This window comes from Nicotiana tabacum, chromosome 13 (genome assembly GCF_000715075.1).
Source record: "Nicotiana tabacum cultivar K326 chromosome 13, ASM71507v2, whole genome shotgun sequence".
NCBI classification, from domain to species: domain Eukaryota; kingdom Viridiplantae; phylum Streptophyta; class Magnoliopsida; order Solanales; family Solanaceae; genus Nicotiana; species Nicotiana tabacum.
The window spans coordinates 5,426,023-5,438,963 of record NC_134092.1 but is presented as its reverse complement, the minus strand read 5'-3'; the positions used below and the strand labels follow the sequence as shown (position 1 = coordinate 5,438,963).

Here is a 12,941-nt window from a genome sequence, read left to right as displayed (position 1 = left end):
GCGAGGCGATGATTAATATTCCTTAGGTCATTTTTGATGGGCCGATAAAATTTTAGGTGATTTCAGTCCGGTCGCCTAGGCCCATACAGATGGTGTGGGCTATAGCACAAGAAGATCTTGAAATCGGGCAAAATTCCAGTTTATGGCCCTAAAATGCCGAAAAACGAGGAATGGTCATGGCGAGGCGATGATTAATTTTTCTTAGGTCATTTTTGATTGGTCGACTAAATTCTAGGCGATTCGGGTCCGGACGCCCAGGCTCATATAGATGGCGTGGGCTATAGCACACGATAATCTGGGAATCGGGCAGAATTCTAAATTTATTTTCCTAAGACGCCAAAATATGAGGAAGGTTATGGCAAGGCAATGACTAATATTCCTAAGGTCATTTTTTATGGGCCGGAAAAATTTTAGATTATTCGGGTCCGGATGCCCGGGCCATGCAGATGGCGTAGGGTATAACACATGGAAATTTAGGAATCGACAGAATTCCATTTTTATGGACATAAAATGCCAAAAAATGAGGAACGGTCATGGCGAGGTGATAAGTAATGTTCCTTAGGTCATTTTTAATGGTCCAGCAAAATTTTAGGTGATTCGAGTCCGGGCGCACGGGCCCATGCAGATGGCGTGGGCTATAGCACACAAAAATCTTAGAATCGGGAGGAATTCCAGTTTTATGGCCCTAAAATGCTAAAAAATGATTAACGATCATGGAGATGCGATAACTAATGTTCCTTAGGTCATTTTCGATGGGCTGACATAATTTTAGGCAATTAGGGTAGGGCGCCTTAGCCCAAGTAGATGGCATAAGTTATAGCACATGAAAAGTTTTGAATCGGGCGGAATTCCTGTTTTATGGCCCTAAAACGCCAAAAGAAAAAAAGAAGAACGGTCATGGCAAGGCGATGACTAATGTTCCTTAGCTCATTTTTTATCGTCCGTAAAAATTTTAGGCGATACGGGTTCGGACACCCGGGCCCATGCAAATGGTGTGGGCTATAGCACTAAAAATTCGAGAATCGGGCGTAATTCTTGTTTTATGTCCCTAAAACGCCAAATATCGAGGAACGGTTAGGGAAAGGCGATGAATAATAGTCCTTAGGTCATTTTTTATGGGCCGACAAAACATTAGGAAATTTAGTTCCCGGCGCCTGGGCCCATGCAGATAGCGTGGGCTATAGCACACTAAAATATGGAATCGGGCGGAATTCAAGTTTTATGGCCCTAAAATGCCAAAACATGAGGAACGGTCATGGCGAGGTGATGACTAATTTTGCTTAGGTCATTTTTGATGGGTCAGCAAAATTTTAGACAATCTGGGTCCAGGTGTCGAGGCCTATGTAGCATGGGTTATAGCATATGAAAATATGGGAATCGAGCGAAATTCCAGTTTTATGGCCCTAAAATGCCAAAAAATGACGAACGGTCATGGAGAAGCGATGAATAATATTTCTTAGGTCATTATTTATGGTCCATCAAAATTTTAAGCGATTCGGGTTCGGGCGCCTGGGTCCATATAGATAGCGTGGTCTATAGCACAAAAAAATCTGGGAATCAGGGAGAATCCCAATTTTCTGACCATAAAATGCCAAAAAATGAGAAACATTCATGGAGAGGCGATGACTAATGTTATTTAGATTGTTTTTGATATTCCGACAAATTTTAGGCGATTCGGGTCCGGGCTCCCAGGCTCATGCAGATGGTGTGGGTTATAGCACACAAAAATCTGAAAATCGGGTGAATTTCCATATTTATGGTCCTTAAATGCTACAAACGAGGAACATTCATTGCAAGGCAATGACTAATATATTTTAGGTCATTTTTTATGGGTCAACAAAAGTTTAGGTAATTCGGGTCCGGGCGCCCCTGCCCATGCAGATTGTGTGGGCACATAAAAATTTAGAAATCGTGTGGAATTCTAGTTTTAAGGCCCTATAATACCAAAACACGTGGGAACGTTCATGGCGAGGCGATGACTAATGTTCCAAAAAATATTGTAATTTTATGAGTGAAGAAAAATATTTTTCTGAAAATTTTATAAAAGTTGATTTTTTGAAAAATTCATTTTCAAAAACTTTTCAACAACTTACAAAATTTCATGGACAAACATATTTTTGAGAAAAATATTTGAAACTTTTTATGGACAAACAAGGCATTACTTTTTCCCTTTTTTCTTTGTTCTCTTCGACTTATGGATTGAATGATGTGGGATTTACTTTTCAAAAATGAGCTTTGAGTTTTGAGAGTAAATTCTCATATATGTAGAGTAGGAAAGAATTGGATGATTAACAAGTGTTGGTGAAAATACAATTAATTACAGTTGAAAAAAAAGATCATAAAAATAAATAAATATTCTTCAGGCTGAGGCGCGAATATCTCACTTTCTTTAAGGAGATTCAAGCCCATTGTGGTAGCATCTTCACCGGTCCAGCAGTAATACTCTTGACTTGTCCCCTCCAGGATACAATAGTCCGACAACGTCGTATGACTCGAACAAACTCTAGACAAGTTGTTGAGTCCAAAGCTTCACCAAAATGAACACCTTTCTTCAACAAATAATATTCTTTTTTGTAGATAATAAGTTGGAGACTTAGATTTTCTCCTTCTCTTAACTCTCTTTTTTCACTACAACAAATTTACTTTTTTCATGCACACTACAATATTTTCTCATACCAAACACAAGGAAAAAACACCACTATTTACGGGTAGAATTTCTTTCATGAAATAAATAACAAAGTAGTGGCATAATAAAGATAGAAAATAGTTGGTGGTTACAAAATTTCACCTTTAGTGGGTAATTAGTGGTAGATCATGGCATTAGTGGTTTTATGAGTTATACCAAAGATAATGACCACATTCTTGCCAATTTATAAGCACTACCTCACAAGAAATAATGCACTTTAATGTTATAATTTTAATATTAAAATGCACTAACACCAATATTCTCCCACTCATTTTAATATTAAAATAAGATAGTTTACCCGTTAAAGGGAGACTATTATGCATAATGAAGGTGTGCTCTACATTGAACCTCCACTTAGCAAAAATAACAATCTTTACTCCAGAGTCAATAGTGGTCTCAGATTTGAACTATGACTGCTTTAAGAAAATAAAGTACCACTGCTTACACATAATAATCAAGGTATTGACATAAGCTGATAAGTTATGTGCCTTTTTATATTTTGATGATCTAACAAACTTAATGATAAGAACCAGATCGGGAACCTGTTATACATCCTCAAGGTTCCAAAGCACAACAAATCTCAAGTCGGGCACAAGTTCCAACAGCTAGAGTCAAAGAAACGACAGACGAAACAGATGGACATCAATTCCCTTGCTGAATGTACTAGTCAACTCCTCACAACTGTAAAGTCGCTGCAACTGTTCCTCAACACACACACAACATTGCAAATAATGCAGCAGTCACTTTATTGGGAATGCCTTGCATCGGATATTTGCTTGCATCATCCAAGTAACATCACTTGGATATTATTAACATGAAGCAAAAAAAAACATATACTTGCACATCCGAAAAACAGATCAAGTTTCCTCTAGGCTTCAAGAATAAAGAACAACGGAACGAAGGACCAGTTTCCAGCTATGTGTTATCAATATGTCTTTAGTTGTGTTGTACTTGTGTTAGATTGAACTACATGTCATTCCTACTTAGCTTAGCTAGAAGCACTGTGTAGGAAACTATTTGTAAAATCATAAAGCCTGTGTTTGTGTCTTGGCTAGATTTAGTCGAGTTGTGAGTTTTGTAATAGATCTAGAGTTATTACATAGAGAGTTGTAATAGAGTTATTACAAGTGAGTGAGGGATTAAGAGTTTAATTCCTAGGTTACAATAGGTTGTAATCTAAAGTTGCTCGGTTAGTGAAGTTGAAATCTTACGAGTGTAGGTCGTGATTTTTAATCCCGTGAGTTGGGAGTTTTTCATGTAAAATTTTTATGTGTCATTTACTTGTCTCTTATTGTGTGTGTTCTGCAGAAACCGATAGAGAACCAGGTTCTCTATACAATTTGGTGGACCCTAAATTTCCATCATAAACTTTATTAGGCAGCACATTACGGCCTTGTGTTATCCCTGTTTTCATGAGTATTTTTTAGAATAAGCCCAATTCTCATAGGAAGCGACCTACTTCCACACTCACATAGGTAAAATATGTCAAGAGTGCTCCTGTAACTATAAATCTCACTCATACGAGCTACAAATTTTCATTAAGAGTTAATAAAAACTCAACCTCACAAATAGCTATAGGATAAATGCACTCACAACATAGGGATGGAATAATAATAAATGTAATAGCGCATTTCAAAGCAAGTCATCATATGATTTGTTCTTCCCATTAAACATGGTTATAGGATCTCTAGTCCCCAAGTTGGGTTTCCTCATATATTGACTTATGAGATAATGGTCTTCAATCCTATCCCCTCGATGTGCTCCAGACCCTTTCTCATGTCAAGGCCTTGGTAAATAGATCTGCAAGACTATCACATAATAATATGAATATTACCACTTTTTAAATATCTCACAATATTGTGTTTTCTCCTTATTGGTCTGGATTTGCCGTTGTAAGAACGGTTTTGTACTCTACCAATAGCATCAGTGTCATCACAATGAATTAAAATAGGAGGAATTGGTTTTTCAAAATAAGAAATTTGAAATAATAAATCGCTCAACCAATTCGCTTTCTCACTAACTGAACCTAAAGCAATTAGTTCAGCCTCCACGGTAGAGTTAGCAATTATTATTTACTTTTTTTATTTCCAACAAATAGCACCACCTCCCAAAGTAAAAATATAACTTATAGTAGAACATGAATCACCAGATAAAATATTCCAATCTACATCATAAAAGTTTTCGAGTACAACAGAATGTTTTGTAAACCTGAAACCTGCTAAGTACTATTGCTTATCCAATATCAGGACGAGTATAATCAGTCACATATCTCAATCTTTCAATTAAGCTAGCATATTCCTTTTGATTTATTACATCATTGTTACTTTGTATAAAAAATAAGTGAACACTTGAATAAAAAGGAGTTACAACGTGCTTGCAATCAATAAAATTATATTTTTTCAAAATTTTCTCAATATAATGTGACTCGTCATAGAAAATTTCATCACATGTTCTAGTAATATTTATTCCAAGTATGAAATTTGCCTCACTCATATCTTTCGTGTCAAAATAGCTACTAGGCATGCTTTTAGTTTCTCCAATAACATTCTAGTTAGAGCCAAAAATTAATCGATCATCAATATAGAGGCAAATAATAACATGTGAATTATTCCAAGACTTATGATAGATGCTCTTATCACACTCTTTTGATTTAATAAACCTTCACGCATGCATGATTATTCAAAAATTTTATGCAAGAACTTTTTATTTCTTTTACCCCCACTATCTCTAGAATTATAAAAAAATATTTTTCATGAAAACATATTACACATATTCATGAAAAATATAAGGTAAAAAGTGTATACCTTTCCTCTGCTTGAGTTAAGCAACTAGAAAAATACTTCACTCTTTCACCTCTTAAAAATAGTGAACTTCTGCCTTGATATCAGCTATTTTTCAACTGTATAAAAAAAGAAAATTGGAGGTTTGAGTAGTAGGACACTTACAGCTTGATTGGATGGTTGTTACCTATTATATTGTATCGTATTGTTATTTTAAATACAATATTTATTTTGATTGTTACATAAATTTTATTGTATCGTATCTTTAAATCCGTCGTTACGTAACAACAAAAAGTGTCACTTTATGTAACAACGAATTTGGTGTGATGGCGTCGTTACCTTGCTTGTTTCTCTCATTTTGCCTCTCTTTATTATTAAATAATTATATTTTATTATTTACTCTACTTTTTTATATAATAATTCTACTCGTATCCTTTTTTTCTTAGTAATGTTGCAAGTTTATTCTTCATATTTTTTATGTGCGATATCATAAAATGACGGCAAACGATACAATCTATCCAAATATTATATTCATAAAACAATACAATACAATATATTATGAAACGATATGTAACAACCATCCAAACAAATTGTAAGCTAGACGAGAAACATATCCAATAGACCAGTTGTTGCTTCCACGGCTAAGAAGGCTATATTGAAAGATTTAAAAGAGTGATAGAAATGGGATGCATGAGCGTTAGATAATGAAAAGAAGGTAGAATTGTTCAGGACCTGATACTATCCCCTTCAACCTTCTTAACTTAAATATGTTACAAATTGTCCAAAATGAGCATTTCTAATTATAGATTTGATGTATTAAACTACTTTTTGATTTGAGAGCTTACTACTATAATAGAATTGCTACTAAGAAAGAGAGTACAGCTCCAAGCTCTTGGAATAAATACTTAAACTTACTACGTCTCCCGTTTCAAGTTACATGACATGGATGAATAAGAAATTTAAGTAATTAAAAAGATAAGCCGTAAAAAATTATGATGTTAAACATATCATAATATTGTGCGGCTATGAACACATTAAAATATTTGTGTGACTATAATCTAGGTTACAATAGGTTGTAATCTAAAGTTGTTCGGTAAGTAAAGTTGAAATCCTATGAGTGTAGGTCGTGATTTTTAATCCTGTGAGCTGGGAGTTTTTCACGTAAAATTATGTTGTGTCATTTACTTGTCTCTTATTGTGTGTGTTCTATGGGAACCGATAGAGAACCGGGTTCTCTATACAGTTTGGTGGACCCTAAGTTTCCATCATAAGCTTTATTAGCCAGCACATTACGGCCTTGTATTATCCCTGTTTTCATGAGTATTTTTTAGAATAAGCCCAATTCTCATAGGAAGCGGCCTACTTCCACACTCACATAGGTGAAATATGTCAAGAGTGCTCCTGTAACTCTAACATCTCACTCATACGAGCTACAAATTTTCATTAAGAGTTAATAAAAACTCAACCTCGCAAATCGCTACAGGATAAATCCACTCACACCATAAGAATGGAATAATAATAAATGTAATAGCGCATTTCAAAGCAAGACATCATATGATTTGTTCTTCCCATTGAACATGGTTATAGGATCTCTAGTCTTCAAGTTGGGTTTCCTCATATATGACTTATGTGATTATGGTCTTCAATCCCATCCCCTCGATGTGCTCCAGACCCTTTCTCCTGTCAAGGCTTTGGTTAATAGATCTTCAAGATTATCACATAATAATATGAATATTACCACTTTTCAAATATCTCACAATATTGTGTTTTCTCCTTATTGGTCTGGATTTGCCATTGTAATAACGGTTTTGTGCTCTACCAATAGCATCAGTGTCATCACAATAAATTAAAATAGGAGGAATTGGTTTTTCAAAATAAGAAATTTGAAATAATAAATCTCTCAACCAATTCGCTTTCTCACTAGCTGAACCTAAAGCAATTAGTTCAGCCTCCACGGTATAGTTAGCAATTATTATTTACTTTTTTTATTTCTAACAAATAGCACCACCTCCCAAAGTAAAAATATAACTTGTAGTAGAACAGGAATCACCAGATAAAATATTTCAATCTACATCATAAAAGTCTTCGAGTACAACAGAATTTTTTGTAAACCTGAAACCTGCTAAGTACTATTGCTTATCCAATATCAGGACGAGTATAATCAATCACATATCTCAAGCTTTCAAGTAAGCTAGCATATTCCTTTTGATTTATCACATCATTGTTACTTTGTACAGAAAATAAGTGAACACTTGAATAAAAAGGAGTTACAACATGCTTGCAATCAATAAAATTATATTTTTTCAAAATTTTCTCAATATAATGTGACTCGTCATAGAAAATTCCATCACATATTCTAGTAATATTTATTCCAAGAATGAAATTTGCCTCACTCAAATCTTTCGTGTCAAAATGACTACTAGGCATGCTTTTAGTTTCTCCAATAACATTCTAGTTAGCGCCAAAAATTAATCGATCATCAATATAGAGGTAAATAATAACATGTGAATTATTCCAAGACTTATGATAGATGCGCTTATCACACTCTTTTGATTTAATCAACTTTCACTCATGCATGAATATTCAAAATTTTCATGCAAGAACTTTTTATTTCTTTTACCCCCACTATCTCTAGAATTATAAAAAAATATTTTTCATGTAAACATATTACATATATTCATGAAAAATATAAGGTAAAAAGTTTATACCTTTCCTCCGCTTGAGTTAAGAAAGTAGAAAAATACTTTACTCTTTCACCTCTTAAAAATAGTGAACTTCTACCTTGATATCAGCTATTTTTCAACTGTATAAAAAAAGAAAATTGGAGGTTTGAGTAATAGGACATTTACAGCTTGTTTGGATGGTTGTTACCTATTATATTGTATCGTATTGTTATTTTAAATACAATATTTATATTGATTGTTACTTAAATTTTATTGTATCGTATTTTTAAATCCGTTGTATGTAACAACAAAAAGTGTCACTTTATGTAACAACGAATTTGGTGTGATGGTGTCATTACCTTGCTTGTTTCTCTCATTTTGTCCCTCTTTATTATTAAATAATTATATTTTATCATTTACCCTACTTTCTTATATAATAATTCTACTCGTATCCTATTTTTCTTAGTAATGTTGCAAGTTTATTCTTCATATTTTTGATGTGTGACATCATAAAATGACGGCAAACGATACAATCTATCCAAATATTGTATTCATAAAACAATACAATACAATATATTATGAAACGACATGTAACAACCATCCAAACAAGTTGTAAGCTAGACGAGAAATATATCCAAAGACCAGTTGTTGCTTCCACGGCTAAGAAGGCTATATTGAAAGTTTTAAAAGAGTGATAGAAATGGGATGCATCAGCGTTAGATAATGAAAAGAAGATAGAATTGTTCGGGACCTGATACTATCCCCTTCAACCTTCTTACCTTAAATATGTTACAAATTGTCCAAAATGAGCATTTCTAATTATAGATTTGATGTATTAAACTACTTTTTGATTTGAGAGCTTACTACTATAATAGAATTGCTACTAAGAAAGAGAGTACAGCTCCAAGCTCTTGGAATAAATACTTAAACTTACTACGTCTCCCGTTTCAAGTTACATGGCATGGATGAATAAGAAATTTAAGTAATTAAAAAGATAAGCCGTAAAAAATTATGATGTTAAACATATCATAATATTGTGCGGCTATGAACACATTAAAATATTTGTGTGACTATAAAAAGAATTATAAATAAAATGAGAAGTTTATGGTTATATATATATATATATATATATATATATATATATATATATATATGAAATGAGGAAGTATTTCGTATCTCTTTTATTTCCACCAAACTACCTAGTCGTATCTCTAGGTGGATTATTATATTATTATGGAAGTGAAGACTAAATATTGGTAGACATACCTGTTGCAAAGTTTTCTCCTTTTTTTATAATAAAAAATATAAAATCCAATATGTCGATTAGGCATATGCATTTAACATTCATTTTAGATCATCTCTAAATTTGACATGGATATTCAGCAAACCTATCGATATCTTTATTCATTCAACATACCTCGTCTTCTTCTTTCTTCGATACGAGATATTCTTGTAAAAATGTATAATTATAAAATAAGAATATTAGATTCTAGGGATCAGCATAATTTGTAAACTTACTACCATTTACAAGGGTTTTTACCCCCAAAAAAATCAACTTTTTTTTCCCAAACTTACATTAATGAAAAATAGAATAACTATAGTCTAAAATAATGATTAGTTTTTGATTATAACATATTGAAATAATACCTAGTGTAACTACTTAAAGTCTAATATGGTAATTGTCATAATAACTACATACATCTTAGCCTTGGGGTTACTTCAAATGTCTAAATAAGAAAATCATTAATTAATACATTGATAAAAACATTAAAAGAAGAAGATTTAGTTTCTCTTATTCTCACTTTGTTAGTGAGCCAACTATACTTCAGTCTTAATACTTTCCAAATTATGCAATATGGAATATGGTTTCTGAAAATCTAGTTTAAATCTTGAATTTTCAACCATTTTAAGAAAATACTTAAATATTCTTCCAAATTCGCTATATTATCAAAATCTACTTGAAATCATTTCACTATAAGGTATTAACAAGCCCCATTATAGATCTATATAAATCCCAATGCTTCTCTTCTACCTCTACAATTAAGTATTCATTCATATTTTTGCTGCCAAACATAGTGCTCTTTTGTGTGTGTGTGTGTGTGTAGAAAACATGAGTGAGAAGGGGCTTAAGAATACTAATGTTTGTAGTGAAAGAAAGAGAAAAGCCAAAGAAAAAAGAAAAATTGCTACTTTGTTTAAAATGGCAGACGAGTTGTCCACTCTATGTGAGGCAATAGTTACAATAATTATTTTTAGTCCAGGAGAAACCTTTCCTATTGTTTGGCCAGATGAAAGTGAGGCTATGGTTAGAGTTACTAAGTATTTAGGTCACTCTGAGTATGAAAGATCAAAGAAGTTAGTTTTACATGAAACCTACCTTGAAAAACAAATCAAAAATCTTGAAGAAGAAAATAATAGGAAAATCGCGCGAAAAAGTAAGGAGAAAGAAATGGAAATACTCTTCAATCAACTTTTCGAGGGAAAAATGAATACCAGTGACCTTGATGTTGCACAAACCGAAGGTTTGTTAAAGCTTTCTGCTCGTATAAAGGCTAAACTCGATGAGAGGAAGAAACAACTCAATCAACAAGAGCAGACTTCTGATGTTCAGTGTCCATCTACTTCCTCCAATGCAACAACAGAAGGCCATGACAACGAGGCGGGAGAGAAGAATGATGGACTTTTCAATAACATTGATTGATCTATCGTCGTAATATTTCTATTGCTTTATCTTTTATGTTGTTTTCAATATAATCTGTTTTGTTTGGGACTAAGACGTAGTTATTATCGTTTGTTGTTTTCTTTGTTTGTTGCACATCGTTTATTAGTTCATGCTATCGTACGCTTTGTTTGAATGGTATGTGGAAGTTATTCTATGTTTGTCGGAAAGATGTGCTAGTACTATTCAATCACATTTTCAATCGTATTTTATTTCTTTTCACATATAAAATTCAGTTTTATTCCGTACAATGAATACTTTATTTCAAGTTTAAATCTAAGAGAATGAAATTTATTGTATAATAGCAACTTGTACTATAGATAGAATACTTCAATTTAGGTGGATGCATATGAGAATTGAGTTGTAAATCATTTGTAGAAAGTATGATTGTTAGAAACCCTTTCCTTCTTCCCCCAATTTCCCCCCTTTTTTTTCAAAGAAAATGATGTGAATTCATATTCTTGTAAAAATGTATAATTATAAAGTAAGAACATTTGATTCCATGGATTTTGGAATAACGTCAATTTCAAAGATTCAGATTTAGAAATGATGACATGACTTGTACACTTGCTAGTTGCTACCATTAATGTGTATTCAGGGTTTATTTACCCAAATTCACAATGAAGTGATGGACAATACAATAACTGTATTGGAAAGTCATAGTAATTATTTTTACTTTAATGGTAACATATTGAAATCATATCCTAATATTGTCCTAGTTTAATAACCTAAAGTCTAGGGCGGTAATGTCATAACCAAATTATTTTAGCCTTGGGCGATTACTTCAAATGTCGAAATAAGAAAGGAATCTTTAAATAGTTGATCGAATTTACTGTTTACTTTTTCAAGTCGATATACATAAATTATATACTGATTATACACGATTATATACATATTATATATGAATTATACATACATTATATGTATGTCTGCACTTTTTAGTGTAAGCAGTTGAGTGAACGGCTATTTAAGTTGTCTTCAATAAGAAATAATTTAATTCATTTATTCAAGAATGGAGATGAAATAGATTTAGTTGTTCATATTCTCACTTTTATAAAATATGAGATAACAGTCGCATACGATCAACTAGTGAGCCAGCTAAACTTCCCTCTTATTACTCCAGAAATGTGGTGTCATAAGTTGATTTTTGGATTTACAAACTCAAAATATGCGTCGTGAAATATGGTTTCTGAAATTCTAGTTGGATTTTTGAATTTCCAATGAACTTGATGTTAGACAAGCTAAAGGTTTGTTAAGGTTATACTACAACAACATACCCAGTAAATTCTCACAAGTGGGGTATGGGGAAGGTAAGATGCACGCAGCATTACCCCTACCCTGGAAGTAGGGATGTCAATGGATATTCGAAAACCGACTAAACCGACCAAATCGTACCGTACCAAACCGATTTTTAGGTTTCTTTTTAAGAAACAATAGGTTTTTATATAAATCTATAACCGCATCGATAATTAGGGTAGATTTTTTATTTTATAAAAATAAATCGAAAAAATACCGAACCGTACCGAATAAATTTTACATGTGAAAAATATATTTATCTAATAAGTTTAAAAATAATAATGCATTAAATTTTTCTTTAGGCCTTGGAATTATGCAAACTATTACAAGCCAACAAGTAATTAAACTCAAAATACTAATTCCTAAAACCTATTATGCTACATCTACTTAAACTAAGTTATTTCAAGTATCTTTATTAGCAAGACACAAAGTATTCTAGCGATAATGAGTAGCAAACTACAATGTATTGAATATGTTTCCTTTCATATAATTTAGATTTATCTTTTTGAATATTTAATCTTCTATAGAATTTATTCTTGAGTCTCAGCTTGGTTAATATCTTTTCACTCATGTGATTTATATTTTCTTTGTCTTTGCTTGGTTTCTTTTACGTTGTTGTAGAATAGTTGATGGATCTATACTCTAACCATCTTTCATTTTTTTTAATTCATCACCCTTTAAACAGTAAAAATGTCTAGAGAGTTTTGCTAAATCCTATAAAAGAACGTATGTTATTGCATTCTACTTGTGCTGGTAATTTTACATGATATTTAAAAAAATACCGAAAACTAACCTAA

At 32.5% G+C, this 12,941-nt stretch overlaps 1 protein-coding gene across 1 annotated transcript; it reads left to right on the top strand.

Annotated features, from left to right (window-relative positions):
* Positions 1-10,239: 10,239 nt before the first annotated feature.
* On the top strand, positions 10,240-10,830 carry LOC142167953 (agamous-like MADS-box protein AGL80). Its single transcript, XM_075228594.1, has one exon. It carries the CDS (start codon positions 10,240-10,242, stop codon positions 10,828-10,830), a length of 591 nt encoding a protein of 196 aa, XP_075084695.1.
* Positions 10,831-12,941: the final 2,111 nt, after the last annotated feature.